At 41.7% G+C, this 21,442-nt stretch overlaps 1 protein-coding gene across 2 annotated transcripts in view; it reads right to left on the bottom strand.

Annotated features, from left to right (window-relative positions):
• The window catches only part of CUNH19orf12 (chromosome unknown C19orf12 homolog), a 23,845-nt gene extending 2,614 nt beyond the window's left edge, over positions 1–21,231 (bottom strand). Inside the window, exons 1-2 of one of the 2 annotated variants that reach the window (XM_027867788.1) lie at positions 21,118–21,231; positions 4,480–4,659 (exon numbers count right to left, since the gene is read on the bottom strand). In XM_027867788.1, the coding sequence (XP_027723589.1) occupies positions 4,480–4,639 (160 nt within the window). In that variant the 5' untranslated portion in view covers positions 4,640–4,659; positions 21,118–21,231. Of the gene's footprint in view, positions 1–4,479; positions 4,660–20,006; positions 20,157–21,117 lie in introns of those variants that run through there. The other variant, XM_027867790.1, reaches the window with a different exon arrangement.
• Between the last annotated feature and the right edge of the window lie 211 nt (positions 21,232–21,442).

Here is a 21,442-nt window from a genome sequence, read left to right as displayed (position 1 = left end):
TGTGTGTGTGTGTGTGTGTGTGTGTGTGTGTGTGTGTGTGTGTGTGTGTGTGAAGGCTAGTCCTCCATGTACACTTCCAATCTTAGTACACATTAATTCATCTTCACACACATTGGGATCCAACCAAACTGGCCTTACTGTTCCTGCCATGATCCTCCATTCCTATCTCTGTGCCTTTGCCCTGGCTGTCCCCAATGTCTGGAATGGGCTTCCTCCTCTGCTTCCTGGAATCCTCCACTTCCTTCGAGGTTTACCTCAAGAGCTACCTTCTAAATGAAGACTTTCCAGATGCCCCCGTTACTAGAATGTCTGGCATCTATCACAGTTACCTAGATGAGTTCATGTGGTCTCCCCTTGCTAGATTTAGAGGGAAGGAACAGCTTCACTTTTGTCTTCATATCTCTAATGCCTAGAACATAACAGGCACTTGCTAAATGCTTGGCAATGGAGTGATTGATTGAATTGATTGATTAGTCATAAAATTCTCTATATTTCTACTAGGAAATAGAAGATACAGAAAAATGGGAAGTGAGAGTCACTAACACACTGATGAAGTTGAATCATCTCTTTCTTGTGACTAATGATAAAGTTTCTGGCTCTCACACTCTAGAGAGTTCCCCTTCATTCAACCAATAATAACAATAATAACTTACATTTATATAGTGCTTTAGGGTTTACATACATTATATTATTTGATTCTCACAACAACCTTATGAAGTAAGGATTTGCCTCATTGCACTTCATCTGAAAAATGGGGATAAGTGACTCATCCAAGATTACACAGCTCATAAGTGCCAGAGCCAGGATTTGAATCAAAGTCTTTTAATTCTAAATACAGTCTTCATCCCAACCAACAAAAGTAGTAAAAGATGTTTGTCAGTGCTCCCTTAGCAGCACATAAGAAGGCTCTTTGGTCTTTTTTTATTTTTTAGGTTATACATGTACAATCATGTTAAACATATTTCCATATTAGTCATGTTGTGAAAGAACAATCGGAACAAAAGGGGAAAACTATGAGAAAGAAAAAAACAAAAAACAAAAAAATGAAAATAGTACGCTTCCATCTGCATTCAGTCTCCATAGTTCTTTCTCTGGATGTGGATAGCATTTTCCATCACAAGTCTTTTGGAATTGTCTTGGATCATTGTGTTTCTGAGAAGAACTAAGTCTATCATTATTGATCATCACACAATGTTGCTATTACTGTGTACACTGTGCTCCTGGTTCTGCTCATTTCACTCAGCATCAATTCATGTAAGTCTTTCCAGGTTTTTCTGAAAGCTGCCTGCTCATCATTTCTTATACAACAATAGTATTCTATTACATTTATATACCGCAACTTGTTCAGCCATTCCACAGTTGATGGGCATACCCTCAATTTCCAGTTCTTTGCCATCACAAAAAGTTGCTATAAATATTTTTGTACATGTGGGTCCTTTTCCCTTTTTGATCTCTTTGGGTCCTTTTTCCCTTATGGTCTCTTTGGGATACAGACTCTTTGCTCTTGAAATAAAGTTTTTCTAAGGCTGTTCACAACATCCCAAAGGTATATGGAAACAAGACAATAAGTTAACGTAACCAACTGTTTCTTCTTCTGCCTCCAGCAGTCTGGAGATAGGGGAAAGGAATAACCCACTTTCTTGTTGAATTAGCTTAAAGGTCAAAATTAACAGGCAAACATGTACCATTTCAAAAACGAGAAATCTGAGATGCAAATGATTTTTTGGATCACTGGTAGGTGCCACCCAACTAGGCTTGCCTGTGTACCAAGTCTAAAGGACGGTACAACATAAGGGTGGGCCCTGCAGATCAGCCCTCCCACTGCCTGCCTCCGAAGACTCCCCCATCAGCATTCCACTATTGACTCAGCTCTCCTACAGAAAGCCATGCATGAGCGAGGTTACAGGAGCCATTCTCTCTGCCCTCCTCACTGTTAAGAGGGAAAAACACCTGCCCCTATGTCTGAAGGACAAACACTGCCTCAGTAACAAGCATACAATGCTCATCTCTTTCCCAGCAGGACAAAGCATTCCAAAGAGTAAGAATGGCTAATTTACAAGTTTTACTGAACTTTTTTCCCCAGGATGATAGTGAAATGCTTAAAGCCGACAAGAGTTACACTCATCTACGCTAAACGTTTATGAGAACATCAATATTTGATTTAGAGCAGCACTTAATGCAAAAAGTCACAAGGAATATCGACCAACTAAGTTACTACCTCTCTGAAGAAGAAAAAATTCCTTTTGTTTTCTAACTAGAATTATCTACCCACTCATGAAAATCCAGTAGTAGCTAACCCCCTGTATTTGGTTTTGAGACATCCCATTCTCTATGAGTTTTCATGCAAATTGTATAAAATAAGAAGCATTCCTCCCTGTCCCTGACCCATGACATCTGAGCACAGCTTCATGCTAAACTCATTGTACACCTCCTTCCCTTCATTTGGTCAATTCTGAAACACTCAAAAAGGTTGGGAGACTAGAGGTTATGAGATGTTATTTGGCAAAGAATGAGGAAAGGTAATTTCTTTTTTGGTGAGCAAGAAGCATATGTCAGAACTGATTGGTTCATACATAATTTGGAAGTAGAAAAATAAAGACGAAAACATGTGGACTAATTGTTCACACTACTTTTTCCACCAGTGAATAAAGAAATCACTGTCTCTCATCACAACTTGATTGCAATCCCACCTGGGCTTTGGACTTCCTGGACAGCCTAATTCAAACTCCCTGTGCCTTAGTTTCTCCACCTGTACAAATAGAATACTACAATATAACTCAGTGATGTTAGGAAGATGAGAGTTAATAAAGCACACTAAATCATCATGATAATACCAATTAAAACAGATTGGCAAACACTTCATCTGAGTGGTACCTCTAGGGAAGCCCTATCTGGCCCAGTCACTGAGTCGGCCTTGTAAATACACATGTGAATGACAACTTGGCTGATTTTCTGATTTCATCAGAGCCTGTGGCTGAGGCTCCAACTGTGAGTCAGACAGTCCAATCTTCCAATGCTAGGATGCACTGGAGTTTCTTCTGCTCTCAAGCCTAAGGGATAAACTCAGTTCTGTGCCTCAAAGCAATGATGATCTTTTGACAAGGTAATTATCAGATCCAGCTGCACTGTACTCTTGGGGAATCAGCCAAAATATTTATTCATTGCCTAGAAATTGTGTGTCTGTTTGTTTGAAACAAAACACACCCAACCACCCTCCCCCCCCCACCTTATCCATTTTTACCACAGTCCTAAAATGGAAAGAGATGGTAAAACAAGATGACAGAGTTATCATCCTTGGGATGGGTTTTTTTCTTTTCACTATTGTTTCTAATTATATGATGTCTCATCAAGACCTTGTAGGGTTCTTGGGGTCCAGTGTGAGTGGAAATGCTGTCCCATAAGAAGCATCTCTATCTCTTAAAGTGGTTAGTGATAAGAATATGATGCTAGAATTCTTGCATACAAACAAGGGTTGAGAATGAATGAATGGGGGCAGCTAGGTGGCGCAGTGGAGAGAGCAGTGGCCCTGGAGTCAGGAGGATCTGAGTTCAAATCTGGCCTCAGACACATAACACTAACTAGCTGTGTGACTCTGGGCAAGTCACTTAACCCCAACTGCCTCACCAAAAAAGAAAAAAAGAAAAAGAATGAATGAAAAAACATTTATTAAGCTTTTACTATATGCTAAGCACTGGGAAAACAAAGAAATAAACCATGACAGTTCTTGCTCCCAAGGAGGTCACAATCTAATGGGGGAGACAACATATAGAGGAAAGTTCACCTTCAGAGAAAATCAAACTAAGTGGTCCTTAGAGTGATGTACATCAGGGTGAATGGCAAGGCCCCAAATCTCCTCAAAGCAGGGAAGAACAGTGTTGCAACATGGGCATTTTTTCTCTGAATTTCTTGCTTTGGTTTCTTAATAGCAAGAGGAATTCTCTCTTCATTATGTGAAGAATAAACATTTTAATTTTTTAATGCCACCTTTAGTGCTAATATATTCATTCATGCAGAAAGCCTAAAATGGTTCATCTCTCCATCCCCATTTGTTGAAATCCTATAATCCTTCATGACCCAGCTCAACCACCACCTCCCTGGATAAATCTTTGCCAGATTCCCCTAGTGTAAAATCATCCTTCCTTTCTCTGAACCCTAACCACATTCTGTACATCATTAATACACTTACTATGGTCTATTTTAGAATACTATTTTTGTGAGTGTTGGGTGTCTCTGTGTCCCCAACTAAGCGTAAGCTTGTTATCTCCCCCTAGTATAGGGTGAGTGTGTATGAGTGTGTGTGTGTGTTTGTGTGCGTATGTGTGAGGTATTTGATAAATATTTGTTAAATTACATGCACAAAGCTATTTTTAAAGAAGAGGATCTTGACTGAATTATCATGTGGCACTAAAGATATATATGTGGATAATACCACTGAATCTTTCTCTAGTTTCAGTGGCTACATCAGAGAAAGGGACTTACCAACAGCTACTCCTGGGGGGCCACCCACTAAACCCCCAACAAAAGCCACAGCGCCTGCCACCAGCGCCCCCTTCCCTGAATGCTTGAAGGCAGCCTTCATTTTCCTCTCCTCCGAAATAGTGCAGAGTAGTTTCATAATGTCTTCTATCATGACTGGCATTCTGACTGGCACAGGGCTCCCTGGAAACAGAGTATTTTAAAAGAATTAATTTAACAGTATTTCCATTCAAATGTTCACCTTCCTAGGCTACTGAACAAAATGAACCCTGTTTTCTGAAGAGAGAAGTCTCCTGGGTACAAGACAGAAAGGATCAATTTTTGTGAAAACATCTCCTCAGATAAAGAGGAGCAGAGTTTAGTTAATAAGCAAACAGAAACAGAGCCGATTAAAGGTCGTCCTTGCTTTCTGATTGACTGCTGATTTATGACCAGATTTCAAAAGCAACCACTGCAGCCATCCATTATAGCATTTCCTCATCCAAGTAAATCAAGTCTGTCCTCTTGCATCAGCCATTTTTCTACTGAATCCAGCAATCCCTTAGTCCCCATATGAATGGCAGAATTATTAAAATTCTGGTTTCTATTTTTTCCTTTCTGGTACAATTCATGTCTATGTGAACACAAAGGTAGGATATTTATGTTTAATGGGTCATTGCCTCTACAGTGGCCTTTTTTTTTAAAGCTACCAGTGCTGAAAGCAGTGGGTGTTTTTTTTTTTTAATACAAAAATCAACAGTGAAAATCTCTACTAAAATAGATTGCTGTTATGAAGTAACTCAAGAAAAAAAAATAGCAAGAATTAAAGTATTTAGCTGTAATTCTCTGCACCTACCTGACTACCCAGATAAATACTTACTTAGGTAGACACACATTTTCACTGGCAAGATAAAGAACCAGCTCTATAATTGGCTCACTTTAAACCACAAAAGAGTATACTGTTCTATGCCCCTTTACAAAGCAGAATTAGAGAGTCCTCAGGCATTTAACTATATTTGCAGAATCCTAGAAACAGAGAATTTTAGAGCTGGAAGGGGCCTCACTTATTGAGGCTTGAAAACAATGGACCTAATTGCGCAAACATTTTTAAACATGTTGCTACATTCAGAGCACTTTCTACCCCAGAACACAGCCCTCTCATGCTTAGTTTTTACATTTTTGTTTTCCCACAGGCCTTCTCAGGTCCAGAACATGTCAACCTTGTGCAAGAAAAAGCAACTGGGGAAAGGGTATGAAGAATAACTGCAGGAAAACACTCTGTTGCCTAGGAATCTTCTCAAAATGACAACGCAGGCAACTCTTTTTGAGGGACAAGGTCAGACAGGTTCTGGGGCTGTAGAGCGAATTAACTCTATTAAAACCCAAGGTGCCTCTCTTCCCTGACCCTTCTACAATAATACTTGCAAGCTTTTTCTATCAGAACGCCATTCCACACATTCCTCATCTGTTCAGACATTATCATTTAAGCAGTTCTTCTATTCAGCTGCTCTGGGGTGAGGGAATGGTAACAACTGCGTAGAAACCTACATACTTCACTTTCTGGTTTGGATCTAGGAGAAATTGTTAAAAAGATGGAAATCATGTTAACTAAAGGCCTGGGAACATTCAAAAAAGAAAAAACAAAACAAAACAGAAAAAGACTTTGCAATAGAATAAGGAACATTGTCCCATTATAAGCAAAAGCTGGGTCTCTGAATGAAGGGAAGTTTGTTTAAAAGGAGGATGGAGCCTGCCAAATATGATCGTCAGACAGGGCATGGAAGAAAGGAAGGTGGCTCTCTGCTGCCCAGCACAGTCTGGTTAGGTCACAGAGGTCACAGTGGGAGATAGGGAGACTGAGTGAAAAGCAAACCAGCAGGAGTGCCTGCTGAAAGAAAAGTTAAAGAACTTATTAAATGGGGTGATTTGTAAAGAAAGATAGTGCCTGGTGCATAGTAGGCATTTGACATAAGTTCACTGAAGTGATTTGGATTCCCCATGATTTCATCACTGTTACAATTTTAAAAACATACATTAAATACTCTATTTTGTGCCCTTTATTTCACCCCATTTCTTCAACTTGCCCACAAGGGTATTGTGAGAAATATTTGGTGAAGTACCTTCACAAGCTCAAGCAATATAGTGTCCAGCACTGGTTAGGAGGATGGACAGCAGCCTTCCAACTCTAAGGTTTGTGATTCTAAGAGTTAAGCCAGCAAACAAACATTTATTAAGCAGATAGTAAGTGCCTAGCACTGCTTGTTCCTTTTTAAATTTACTGCTAAAAACATTAAAATATTTGGTAAAGGAATTTATCATTACCCTATATCAGAAGTTAAGCTTTGCAGAACCCACACTATTACAGGAGATGGGTCAAAACACATTCGTCACAGATACTTTGCACTGACTAAACAGAATGAAATTAAAAATATTTCCTAACTTTTAGACATCAGGACGCAAAATTCCTGACAACCCGTAAGTCTTCTCTGGCCCAAGTAAAGACTTTTGATACACCAGATGTAAATTCTATAGCTATATTTGCAATGGAAAGAATGCTGGATTTGGAGTCGGGGAACTTGGGTTTGAGTCTTGGTTTTTCTACTTACTACCTGTGTGACTCAAGTAACCTCTTCCAATCTCAGCTCATGGGCAAAATGAGGGTTGGCCTTGACAACTTACTTCTATGGTACCTTCCAATCCTCTCTAGCTTCTCTACAATGTTATGATTATTTACGTACATCTTCAGTCCTCCTGGGACATAAGTTGCATAATTGCATCTATTCACTCAACAAACATTTGTTAAGAGCCTGCTGCATACAGAGCCCTGTTGGATACTGTGAGATACCAAGTTTAGCTACCACACTGTCCCTTCCCTTACTGAGACAGCACAACACTACAGTATCACTGCATTAAAAGTGCAAAATAAATGTTATATGATATCTGAGGAGGAAGGCTGCTGTTACTCACCAGGGGAATCAGGGAAGACTTGCTATAGGAGGTGCCATTTGTGCTCCATTTTGGAGAATGGCTAAGAATTCAACAAATGAAGAGGGGGGCAGGCACTCTAGGCTGAGGTAATAGTCTGAGTAAAGGTAACTCAAGAAAGCATGCACAGGGAGGTCAAAGAACAAAAATTCAACCTTTTTAGCTACGGTATAGAGGTTGGTAATATGGAAAAAAGGTGGGAAAGGTAGGATGGTTATGAATGTTCAGACAAAGGAGTCTCAATCAGACTTGGGAGGCCATAGGAAAGCACTGAAGATTTGCACGAAATATAATGATCATGTTATGTTGCACCATGCCCCTCATCCCTGGACAGCACATATTTACTGTATTGGATTTGGTTTGGGGGGGGTGCTCCAGTTTAGGAAGGATATTAAAATGAAAGAGGGCAAACAGGACTGAAAACCACGCATATAAGGATTCATTGAAGGAAGCGAGAATATTAAATCTAGAGAAGAGTCAACTTGGGACACGAGAGTAAGGGGAGTATGAAAGCTGTGGGTTATCACACAGAAGAAATATGAAGCTTCCTCTGCTAGGCCTTAACTCTAAGAGCAAAGGATGGAAGATGAAGAGAGGCAGATTTAGGTTCGATGTAAGAAAATCCTCCTAACAATCAGAGGTAAGTAACCAGATTTTAGAGGGAGGAGAAGATAGGTAATGATGAAGTGGAGAGCTCTGTGTGTGTGTGTGTGTGTGTGTGTGTGTGTGTGTGTGTGTTCAAGTTTAGTAAGAAAGAGCAGGAGAGAGGCAAAAAAGCTCAATGGACTAGAAAGGTCAAGAAAGCTTGCTTAACATTTAGGATACCTGATCATATTTATAAGCTGGTGAAAAAGAGTCAGTGGAAAGACAAAGATTGACAATGCACAAGAAAGGAAATCTCTGAGGAATCATGAGAAAGGATCTCTGGAACAAGATCCTTGAAGAGGCAAGAAGGAATGACTGAAGACCCTGGTAAATGGATATGCCTTATTAAGGAGTAGAGATACATCTTCTTTTGTGACCAGAGGGAAGGAGGAAAGAAGGAATGATGCTGCTGAGAAGTTCTGAGGAATAAGGAAGGCTGAGGAGAGTCATGTTGAATAGCCTCAGTCTTCTCAACGAAGCACAAGACCAGGCTGTATGATGTGAATTCAACACTAAGGGAGAAGAAAAAGGTGAAGGAAAGGAATGGAGAGAAAATTTAGAACAGATCCTGTGGGGGAAATGAGTGAGGGAGTCAATAAGGGTAGAACATAAGGACTATCAAGCAAGCAGCAAGGGTCTAGTTGAGACACTATAACAAATTTGTAATGGGTGAAGGCAGCCCAATTTGGTGATTTTCTCCATTGTTATTTAGCAGTCTTATAGAAGAATAATTTTAGAAGATGGCTAAGAGTTTAACAAAAGAAGAGGTATAGATTGGGAAGGGGTTGCCAAGGGATAAGGATTTGCAGGATAGGAATGGTGAAAGGTAGGAGAAGGATAGCATTGCCCCATGGCATCTTGCCCTGGGCCTCACACATGGTAGGTGATCTAGAAATACTTATTAAATAAATGCATAAATATGCAGTATTACCAAAAACTTCATCAAGTTTTCTAAATGATCCTGTGCAGACCTCAGAGAGTGAAGATATTTTCTGGTTTTCATCTCTTGGGAAACAATGCTGCTTTCCTCTTCCCTGACCCCATTCCCAGCTCCCCATCCTCAAAACTCTTTACAGCATGTTACACAAGAGTCTAAGTAAAATTGGTTTGACATCCACTGATTGTTTTCCTAGAGACTATTTTTTTTCCACATCAATCTTTCTTTAAGCTCCTATTGCATAAGATAAACACACTAACAATTCCAACACTGAACATTTTCTCAATAGTCCATTTCACCCACTTCTGTGATATGCTTGAGGATTTCATATTTTATGTACTCAACCAACACATCTCCAAACACAGAAGGTATCTCTATCCTGGGAACAAGTTCTACTCAATTCTTCCAAGGACTTAATATAATTAAAGGAGATGACTTGGGACAGTGGGAAGAGCACTTTACTGACTGGGAGATCTGGGCTCTAGTTCCATTTTTGTCATGACCAGCTGTGTGAACTTCCCCTCTCTGAACCCATTTCCTCTCCTCTAAAATAACTACAGAAGACTAGATGATCTTTAAGATCCTTTCCAGATCTAAGTCTACGACTTTGGAAACAGCACAGTGTAAGCTCCAGGAGCCCAAGACTTGATCTAAATTTTTATCTCCCCTACCACCGAGCCCAGTATTCTGCACACAGCAAGCACTTAAAGAATAAATATCGACTGAACTGAATGGAAACATAAGGCTTGACAATTCATAAGGAAGTCTGCGAAATAGCTACCGGCTTGAATAATGAATGGATACCTAACTATTCCTGTTCCATACTCATCTGCCCACTGGATGTATTTAAAAGACATTGCTGAAGAAATAGATCTGTCAAACTGTGTGAGGCTCCACATGTTTCACTGTAGCTGCTTCCTATGAGGCTTTCACTTTGATCACATGACCATTTTGACAACTTCGGTCCAAGAAGAAGGGTACGAAGGCCAATTAAGAGCTGTTAGCAGTCCTGATCATTCCTGCCCTTTCCTGCTGTTAGCCTAACTGTTTTGAAAGGCATTCTGTCATTCAAGAAAGGACGGTATTTTCTTTTGCCTCAAGGAAAGTGTCTCCGTGAAATGGGGGAATTATGGTTGCAAGCTAGTACCTGCTAGGGAAGAGAAGAAAAAGAAGAGGAGGAGGCTAGAATGGAGACCTAGGACTTTCAAAACTAAATTTATTGATGCTCATTCGGCTAAAGGCCACAGGTCTACCTGGCACTCCCCTTGATTCCCATGTGGCAAGGTAATTGGTAGTAAGCTTATTTTGTATGTAAGTACTCTCAACTCTGCTCTGCCCAACAGTGATTGCTGCCTTCATGTGCTGTCTATAAGACAGGTTAGCCAAAGGAAACAATTGCCCTATCCATGGATAAGCCAAATTGATCTGATTAGCCACCTGAAGCTGGCATTAGACTGAAAAGGCACCTCAAAAAAAACCCAGATGTCCAAAATGGATGGGAAACAGTACAGATGTCACTTTACACAAGAGAAGTATCCTAGAAAATTTTAGTGCAAACTAACTGTAGTTCTAATCTATTCAGAGAGTTGAGTTTGGTGCACAAAGGAATCCTTTGGTGTACATTTTCATAGAGAATTCTTTTGTAATCATCCCCCTCTCCCAACATCTATTTCATGAATTCAGATTTTTACATAATGGATATTCTTAAAGAGTGAACGTGGTAGGTATTGAAGAAGAAATGGCCTGCATTCTCAGGGATTCTCTGATCATACTCTGGAAAACCTCAGATTTGGAGGGAATCTGGAGATACCTCACACTCTGCAACTTCACAAGTAGCAATCTTATTGCAGAAATTATTTTCTAGGAGCTCAGTCTAATTCTATGTAAGGAAGAATACAAAGTGATAGTAAACATGTGTGTCTTATTTCATTCCTTATGCACTCTTGATGGCATTTCCAGCAGGTTCAGCCAGAAAAAGGTCTTGACAACAATTTTAGTCCCAGGTTACAAAGTCAAAAATTTTAAGTGACAACCTGTTATCTTTTGAAATAGACAACCTCACATAACTACACCAAACACTTAAGTAAAATATACTCGGTTTACTAGAAGGGGGGTCAGCTGGTGTCCAGGAGTGTAGGAGAGGAAAAGGAAGGAAGCCTGGAGGGTTGGAGCTATGTTTCAATGGCTTCACTCCAAAGAGCACCATCAATAGTGGCTTTGGGAATCCAGGAACATTTAAGTCCCTTCTCTTAGGAGCAGTACTGGCTCAAACACAGCTGCCTAAATCCAAGAGGAAAATATAATTTTCATAGGATGACTTCAGAAATACTAACAGCAACAACAGATTTTGGTCACAGAAGAAAGGTTTGTTCCAGCATGGTGAAGTGGAAAAAGTACTGAATTTTGGGTCAAAGAACCTGGGTTCAAATCCCAGCAGTCCTTTATACCTGTGTAACTCTGGGCAAGCCACCTTTTAATCTTTTCTGGAACTCATTTTCTTCATCTTTAAAATGAGGATGCTAGGCCAACTTCATCATCCTGCAATATCCCATTAGCCTTGGTACTATACCTCTCCAAAGCCCCCCTTTCAGACTCCTTTTGTGTACTATCTTTCCATATTAGATTGTAAGTTCCTCGAGGGCAGGGACTTTCTTTTTTTGTATTTATTATCCCTAGTGCTTCCCACAGTGTAGATGCTTAATAAATGTTTAGACTACTGACTAGTCTAAATGACCTCTAAGGTCCCTTCCACTTTATGAACCAGTCAAATTAGACTATTCAACCTTCCCGGTCCTTATTTCTTGATAAATTCAATTAAAAACCACAAAAATTTATTAAACATATACTATGTGCAAGACATGGTAGTGAGCGGAGATTTATGATGAAATAAGATAGATAGCCCTACATTCAAGAAGCTTACAGTCTAATAGTAGGAATAAAACATGTCCACACACAACTATATGACGCAAGGCAGGTGATTAATCAAAGGAAAGGTCCATATCAAGTGCTGTGAGAAATTCAGAGAGACACAGATCAACTCCAGCAGGAAGAATGAGAGAAAGCTTTGTGGAATTGGTGGTACCAGAGTTTATCCCTGAAGGAAGGAAAGGAAATCAAAAGACGATGAGCACAAAGAAATCCACTCTAGGCACAGAGGACTGCATGAATAAAAAATCAGGGAAAAAGGACAGAGTGGGATATGAACTAAAGATGCAGAGTAGTCCAGTACTGCTGCAACTCAAAGTATACAAAGGTAAATAGTGTGAAATACACTGCTTTTTCAGTCTTATTAAACATACTTTGCTTTCTTAAATTCTATGAGCCTGTTAGCTGTTAAGAGGGCTGTCAACCATACTTTTTTTTTTCTACAATAACTGAAAAGGTGTGGAAATGGTAACAGGACGTGAACTCTGGCAGTGGCCATACCTCAAAGGAGTTGAAATTCTGGGTTCCTACCTAATCTCCCACCTAATTCACAATTAGATTTGTCTGTGAGATAGGCCATGGGAACAGAAAGCCCACCTGCCACCCCACTGTAAGGCAAATACCAATCCAAAGCCTTAGGTATTTGTGAAAACCTGGACTGATCTCTTTGATTACAGTCTTCTTAAATTAAATGTTTAGGTCTCTGGGGATAGAAGAAAAAGGGAATAATACTGTATGTCTGATCACTCAGTCGGCAACTAGGCTTACTGTGCTGAACAAAAGAAAGTGATGGTGAAAAAAGAGATGAGATTTAGAAAGCTTCTAAGTTAATGAGAACTATTTACCTCGATGCACCCTGTAATAACTAATATAAAAAGGAACCTGTTGAGAACCTGAAATATGAGCTCAAATGTAATTTCATTTATTTACAAAGGGGCAAAGAAGGCTTTCACGTCCGATGAAAATGAACTCTGCCATGTATAGTCTCCTATTTATCTTCTAAGAGAGTTACTTCAGGTAGAAATCTGTTTACTGAAAAATTCAATTAAAACCAACTCATCAATATCCCTCCAAAGTCTGTAAGCCCAGAGAGAGCTCACGCATGAGGAAATAGCATGGGTTTTAGTTAGAGTATAACCAAGGTCAGATTCAAAAGAGGCATAGAATTTACTTTAGATGCATTTAAGTTACTTATTCCATTCTGATAAGTAAGTTCTCATCAGTGAGTGTGAAAACCTCCAAGTAAATGTAAAAACAAGTCATAGAATCAGAATTAGAATTTCAGAGTTTAAAGGGATCTCAAAGTCTGTCCAGTCCAAACTACATCTAAAAAAGAATTCTCACAACAACACATGGGACAGGTGGTCATCCAGCCTTGGCTGGAACACTTCCAGTGAGAGGAATTAGCTATGCCCCAAGGCATCACATTCTACTTTTGAAGAGCTCTATTTATTGGAAATTTTTCCTTACCTCAAACCTAAATCTGCCTCTGCAATTTTCAATTATTGTTTCTAGTTCTGCCCTCTGGAAATGCCTGATCTCTCTCCCATATGACTGCCTTTCAAGTCCTTGATGACTGCTCTCCTGACTCCTTCTAAAACTCCTCTTCCTCAAGCTGAAGAGCTCCAGGTCTTCAACCACTCCTCAGGACAGGTACTCACAGTCCCTCACTGTGCTGGATGCCCTTCTCTGGATCCTATCCAGCTTATCAATGTTCTTCCCAGAATCGAACACAAAATTTGGGACATGGTATGACCAGGGCAGAACACAAAGGCATAGCCCTTCCTTATTCCTAGAAGGTATAACTCCGTGCTCTCATAATGCAGCCCTAAATCTAAGATCACTATTGAGGTCACATTTGGGAAACAGCTTAACAGGGTTGATACAGCCCACTAAACTCCACAGATCTTTTCCAGACAAGCTGGTACATAACCATGCCTCCTCGTCTTACACTCCTGCAAGTGTGAAGTTTATCTTTTTTTAAGCTAAGTGTAAGACTTACACTTATGCCTTTTAAATTTCATCTTCTTAGATCATGCCCAATGCTCCAGCCTGTAACAGATCTTTAGATCCTGGCTGTCATCTACTGTGTCAACTATTCCTCCCAGCTTTGTGTCATCTATAAAATTGATATGGATACCATTTATACCTTTGTTTTAGTTACTGACAAAAAGGTTCAACAGCACAGGCTCAAGTAGACACACATGGAACATGAGTATTCTTCGAAGCTACCCATTCAAACAGTTCCAAATCCATCCTATTTGGAACTGTTCTCTAGCGCACATCTCTCCACCTTTTCCCACAAGAAGAACAGGAGGGACTTTGTCAAACAATTGGCTAAGATCCAGTGAACTGATATCTAGAGCATTCCTGTGTGGGACCAGTCTAGTGGCCTGTCAAAAAAAGGAAATAAGGTTAGTCCAGCATGACTTGTTCTTAATGAAGCCATGCTGGCTTTTTGTGATTATCACTTCCTTTTCTTGATTAGTGAACTTCTTCTTTTAAAAACTATTTTGTGTGGTCTAGACTTGTGATTTCATCAGTAAGGATACTCCTTCTACCAAGGCAGAGAGGTAACCCTTCTGCAAATTACATTCTTAGAGAATGTAAGGTTAAATAACTAGCCCAGAGTCACATACCCAGTAGGTGTCAGAGGCAGAACTCAAACCCGGGTTATCCTGACTCTCAGGCCAATTCTCCAGCCACTACAACAAGGGTCCTTAACCTGAGATCTACAGATGGATTTCTGAAGTTCCATGAACTTGGACAGGGGAAAAAAAAAATTACATCTTTCATATTAAATGTGTTCGAGAACTTTGCTAGTTTGCATAGCCCATCTTCTTTCCTTTTTTTGAAAATGGAGTTATGTCTTTTTCTAACCCTGTGACTCACTTGTTCTCTACAAACTTTCAAATATCACTGATAGAGACTTAAGTCACAAAAGCTAAAATCCCACCTTCTACAGGAAGCTTTTCCCAATCCCTCTTAATTTTAATGCCTCCCCTTTGTCAATTATTTCCAATTTATCTTGAATATAGTTTGTACACAGTTGTTGCACGTTGCCTCCCCCATGGGATGTGAGCTACTTGAGAGAAGGCGCTGTCTTTAAGCTTTCTTTGTATCCCCAGTGCTTAGCTGGCATACAGCAGGCGTTTAATTAATGTTTATTGACTGAATGACATCTACTCATTCTTTCAGTACCCAAGCAGTTCATTTGGACCAAGTGACTTAAATTTATTAAGGGCAGCAAGTGCTCCTCTAATATCTCCTGACTTATCTTGGGTATCAATCTCTATTAACTATTAAGCATTTCCGTTCTGACCTTTGAGCCCAAAGAGCATACTTCGTGGCAGAGAAATGAGAACTGCGTGACACTAACTTCTCTCACTGTTAGTTAGAATCAACCCCAAGCAGTTGTGCTAGCTCTCCTCTTTCCCCAACACAGCTCTCCAACCCAGCCCATCATAGTGTTTCCTTAGCTTTTGTCCCCAACCTCAGCTCAGTCTACATTTTGGTGCTCCTGACACCATTCTTACATTGCCATGCACACTTTTCTATTCATCCTCTATCACCTGCCTTGGCTTCTATCTTCTGGTCACATCTTCTTAAAGTCTAAGTTGGTTGGTGAGCACAATCTGCACAATCATATCAGTTTCCTGGTTTTCCTCATCAATGCAATTCTACGTTCTCAAAATATCATTGAATGAGAGCTCACCAACACTCTGTTGAATTTCAGTCCATGAGAGCCTACCTACCCTTCCTCTGAACCCTCTGAAATCTGCTTTATCAAAACCTGGTGCATGTCAGACTCTGCCCGGCTTTCTTCTCCTTCTTTAGCATAAAATCTAGAAAGGAGCTGTCACATTCTCCAAGGTTTTCATCATTCCACCCCAGCAACCCTGTTAGAATCAGATAGAGAACAGAATTTTTGCTTGTTGATTTTTCCACCTTTCAAAGGATAAAATTATCTTTAAGGCATTTCAAGAAAACATTTACTTGCTTTGCTTGAGAGAGAGAGAGAACTTGAAGAGATTTCTGAAGAACTGAAATCTTTAGTTGCTACTATAGCATGCCTCTGTGGGCTTGTGCCATTTCCCAAACTCGTATATTTCCTTTTGGTCCAGGTAACCTGTACTATGCTCAAATGACAAAACTACTTCTGTTTCTCTTTTCATCTTCATAAACCATGCTCCCCCCTTCCCCTTCACCCCCACTTACAGTTGCTGGATTTTCTCATACAAGTATACAACATAAGACAGAGTGAATGGATTGTACAGAACAAAAGGGTAGGTTAAACTCCCTTCTAAATGACCTGGATTAAGATTAAGACTACTTCTGACCTTGTCTTCTCTTAGTTGTCACTTTCACTTCCATAGCTTCAAATACCACCTTCTATGAACATGATTTGCTCCAGACCCACATCTTAGAAGCAGCTGGAAATCTCCATAAGAATGCACTTCAACACCTCAAACCCCAAATATCTAAAAATTTAGCTTCTTTTCTTTCCCCTAAACCGAATTGTCCTCTAACTTCACCCATGTTCAAAATCTTAGTGGGAACGTTGGTTGTGACAAAGAAGAAAGAGGAAAAGACTCCAGTTACTGAGTCCTGTCCATTCAACTTCTGTAGCGTCTTTCATACCCATCACCTTTTCATTCCCAAGGTCTTTACCACTTCATGTTCTACTCCAGTGCTAAATCCCATAATCCACCTGGTCCACTACAAGTGTCACTTTCTACATTTTCTTACTTCTACTCTTCCACTTCATGCTACTCCCAGATTCTCCTCCTCAGGCATGTAGTCATACCACTCCTCAGGGGCCTCCTACTTACTGCCTATTGAGCAAAATTCTAAGCTCTCTGCCTCACATTCAAGACCTTCCATAACACCCATCCTTCCTTTCTGGCTTTCTCTTGCACTTCTGCCAAACTCCCTCAAACATTCCCTTTACTCACCCTGTTCCTTATACTCTAAATATCATCTTTTGCCTGTTGATTCCAACCCATCATTTAAAGCCCAGCTCAGATGGCAGGCACGTCCTCCAAATAAGTCCCCTCAGACCTCACAGAGGTCATTCTGCTTTTGCACTTACTACTGAGAGGCAGGGAGGGGTGCTGAGGGTAGTGGAAAGAAGGCTGAACCTTTTCTACTTCTTAGCTATGTGACTGTGGGCAAGTCATTCTTCCCCTTTGGCACCTTCATTACTTCATGTGTAAAAGAGGATAGGGGGAGAGGCCTAGACTTGTGATTTCACTGTACAAGGAACTCCCAGAAAAGGAAACTCCTTCTATAGGTGTTAGTCTTAGAGAATTGCCTAGGGCACTGAGAGATTAAGAAACTTGTCCAGGTCAGCAGCCAATATACATCCGAGGTGAAACCTGACATCCACTGGCCTCCCATCTTATTCCATCTGTAAAATGGTTAAAATAATATATGAAGTATAGTACCTATCTCACAGAGTTGTCTTAAAGATCAAAGAAAATAATGTAGGTAAAATACCTTTAAAACTTTAGAGCATCATGTCACCTTTTATATATAGTTTAAAAAATAACATAATATTATGTATTGTGGTTATCTATGCTTATGCATTAGTCTCTATTAGCATATATGTTTCATGAAGACAGAAACACTGTTTTATCAAAGCCTGGTTATCTCTTCAATCGCCTAACAGTGTTCTGTACATAGAAGATATTTAATACATGTTTGTTCAACTGAAGTATTTCCCTTAGCATGTATCTAGGATGAAGACTACCCCGTAGAATGAGACTGGGAACAAACAGGTGCTAACCAAGCAGGTGTTAACTGTTCTAATGCAAAGCAACATTTGAGCCAGCTCATCATCTGCCTATCCTGTCTCTGTTAATATTCAAGTACTAGCAAGGTGCTTGAAAGGTCACCTAATCAATTCTCCTGCTTTAAGGCACAGATGACACCATGGTGAAAATAAAATAGCACCCTAATTTGATGATGAGAATTAAAAGCTACAATGGATCCACACTCGTAATAACAATTCATATGTGAATACTGATTTATAGTTTTTACAAAGTACTTCTCAGTACCTAAAGGAAGAAGACAGTGCTACTAAAAGCACGAATGTTACATATTCATTCACCCAGCCAACCAGACACCATAGAAAGGCAGTCTTCTGTGACACTAAACACTGAATTTGGAGGCAATGCACCTGGTTTCTCCTCCTGCCTTGGTTACTTATTACCTGTGTGATCTTGGATAAGTTACTTCCCTTTCTGGGACCTGTTTCCTCATCTAAAAAGTAAGGAAATATGACTAGATGGTCTCTAGAGTTGCTTCCCAGCTATAAATCCTGCAATCAGCTAAAATCTGCAGAATAGTTGTGGGAGGCACAGCTAGGTACCAATTAGGGCAAATAGAGAATCCTGTAAAGTGGTTGCATTTACTCCAATTCACAATATTTGGAGGTATAACTGTATAATCACTGATTCCAGCCTAGAGGCAGCAAGGTGGCAGAGTGGATAGAGACCTAAATCTGGAGTAAGACTTGAGTTCTGGCCTATGACACTTACTGTGTGACCCTGAACATTACCTACCTCAGTTTCTTCAACTGTAAAATGAGATAAGGGTAACTTCCTCCCAGGGTTGTTGTGAGGCTCAAAGGAGATAATAACTGTAAAACACTTAGCACAGTGCTGACACATGTTGGGTGTTTAATAAATGCTTATTCCCATTTGTCCATCCCCTCACCACCACAATGTACATATGTAATGTGAATGATCATGGCACAGGATGCCTCATTCACACTAAGCAGGAATTAAAACATGGGAAAATACAAAGGTAATTAAGGCATGGAACACAATCTGGCAATGGGGTACAGAAAATATCAGTGCAACCTTAGAGAACATCCTGCCCATCCCCTTCACTTTGGAGAGGAGCAAGCTGAGGCCCAGAGAGGCAAAGTGCCTTGTCTAATAATAATTTTATTTATGTTAATTTGTCTAATAATATTTATGTTGAGATTTCAGGTTTTCAAAGGAAATCAAATCTACCTATACTGCCCCAATCTCTCTGCTGATCTCCAATTTCACACCTCCAACTGTGAACCAGATGATCAGTAGACATCTTAAATTCAATAGATCCAAAACTGAACTTCACTATCTTCCTCCCAAAATTCTCCCCCTCCTACCTTCCCTACTACTATAGAGGACAACCTCATTCTCCCAGGCCCCCAGGTTCACAACCTAGGAGGTATCCTGGATTCCTAGACTGTTGCCAAGGCTTGTCAAGTTCATCTTTACCATCCATTCTCTCCTCTGAAACTGCCACCACTCTGGTGCAGCCCTCATCACCTCACAGCTGGACTACTGCAATAGCTGCTGGTGGGTCTACCTGCTTCAAGCCTCTCCCCACTCCAATCCATCCTCCATTCTGCCATTAAAGTGATTTTCCTAAAGCACAAGTCTGATCATGTCAACTCTCCCTCCCCACCCCTATAAACTCTGGCTTCCTACTGCTTCCAGGAGCAAATACAAAATGCTCTGTTGGCATTCAAAATCCTTCATAACCTAGACCCCTCCTACCTTACGAAACTTCTTACACCTTACTCCATGACAAATACTCCTTGATCCCATGACACTAACTTCCTGGCTGTTTCAAGAACAAGACCTTCTCTTGGCTCCGGGCATTTTCTCTGGCTGTTTCCCATGCCTAGAAGGCTCTCCTCCTGTTTCACCTTCTGACCTCTTCGGTTTCCTTTAAGTCCCAACTAAAATCCCACCACCTACAAGAAGCCTTCCCCAACCCTTCTTAATTCTAGTGTGTTCCCTTGGTTAATTATCTACTATTTAACCTGTATATAGTTTACTTTATCTAGTATTTCTTTGCATGTTGTCCCCTCCATCAGATTGCAAGCTCCTTGAAGTCAGGGATTGTTCTTTTTTATTTTTTTCTATCCCCAGCACATAGCGACTGACACACAGTAGGAACTTAATAAATGTTTACTGATTAACTGACCTTCACAACAATATTAATTACTACTGTCCCCATTATACAGCTGAGGAAACAGGGGCTTTGAGGGGCTATGTACCTTGCCCAACAGCAGTCTCTGAAGCGTAAGAGTCCAAAGCTGGTTTCCTGATGGCAAGTGCAGGCCCCTCACTCCTGGATCTGCCAACCCTCCAGAGTCTGAGCTAATAGAAGTCTGCCTCATAAGGCAGAAAGTCTTCCGGATCAACTAGGAGTCACCAGGCCTAGATATGAAATCCAAGTTATGTACCTACCACTCATGTGATCTCAGTAAAATCACTTAAGCCTTCTGCACCAGTTTTCTGAATTGTGAAATAAAGGGGTTTGTCAGGGTAATCTGCAGATCTAACAGTCTATGGTTCTCTCTAAAATTCTCCTGATTTCCCAAGCGTCCCAGTCCTAAGACCCAGGCTCTCCTCCTAGAAAAGCCACCCTCCCAGGGCCGTCTCAGTTCCTCCATCCCTAGGAAGGCACTAAGATGCACTCCCAGGGCTTTTAACCTGGGATCCATGAAATTTAAAAATCTTCCTCACTGTATTTTAGCATCACTGGTTTCCTTTGTATTCATATGCATTTCATTGGATGCATTTAAAAAGGCAGCTTTAGCACCCAGGGCCTGGCACATAGTAGGCTCTTGATAAATGCTTGTTGACGTTGACTTGACTTGACACCATCCCTGAGAGAAGGGGGTCCCTAGGCTTCGCCAGGCTGCCCGAGGGGTCCAGTCCTCGAAGGAGGTTAGGAACCCCTGGGCTGGGGGTCTCCACAGACCCACCGGGCTGGGTGGGACCTGAACAGGGAGGGTCCCCCCCCCCCCCCCCGCTTCCCAGCCCTCTCAGGAGGGCCCCCGAGGAAGGGCGTTTATGAGGAGGAGCCGTATCTAATGGGAATCAGCTTCAGAGAAGCTCCAATATAGCTGGGGGGGAGGGGGGTGCTGGGCTGGGGAAGGGGGGCGGTGCTGGGCGCAGAGGGGAGGTGCTGGGCTGGGGGAGGGGGTGCTGGGCTGGGGGGGCGGTGGTGGGTGCGGAGGGGGGGGTGCTGGGCGCGGGGTGGGGGGTGTGGATGGACCCAGCCCCTCCCCCTCCACGAGCGGCTCTAGGCCTCCGCAGGTGCTGACTCACGGCCCTCCCCCCCGCCCCCGGGTCCTAGGCCCCCGCCCCCATTCCTCCTACCTGCCTCTCAGGCAGCTGCCCACAGCAGTCACAGACTGGGCCTGTCGCGACAGAACCTCAGAGGTCGCGACGGGACGGAGAGCGGGCAGCTGGGCCTCCTTCCTCTCGCCAGGCCTGGGCCCGCCGCCGCCGTCACCGCCGCCGCGACGTGCTCGCCTCCCCCCGCGGGGCCGGAGCCGGAGCCGGAGCCGGAGTCGGGGGCGGGCCCAGGTTGGGCCGGGCGGGGGCCCGCCCCGGCCCCCGAGGGTCCCTCGGGGCCGCCATAGGATCAGCCGGGGCGGGGAGGTCACCGGGGGTCACTGGGGTCATTTAGGGAGGGGCCGTG

Source organism: Vombatus ursinus, unplaced genomic scaffold (assembly GCF_900497805.2).
Source record: "Vombatus ursinus unplaced genomic scaffold, bare-nosed wombat genome assembly UNPS02014786.1, whole genome shotgun sequence".
In the NCBI taxonomy this organism is placed as follows: Eukaryota; Metazoa; Chordata; class Mammalia; order Diprotodontia; family Vombatidae; genus Vombatus; species Vombatus ursinus.
The sequence above is the reverse complement of the archived record's forward strand: the minus strand, read 5'-3'. Positions and strand labels throughout refer to the sequence as shown.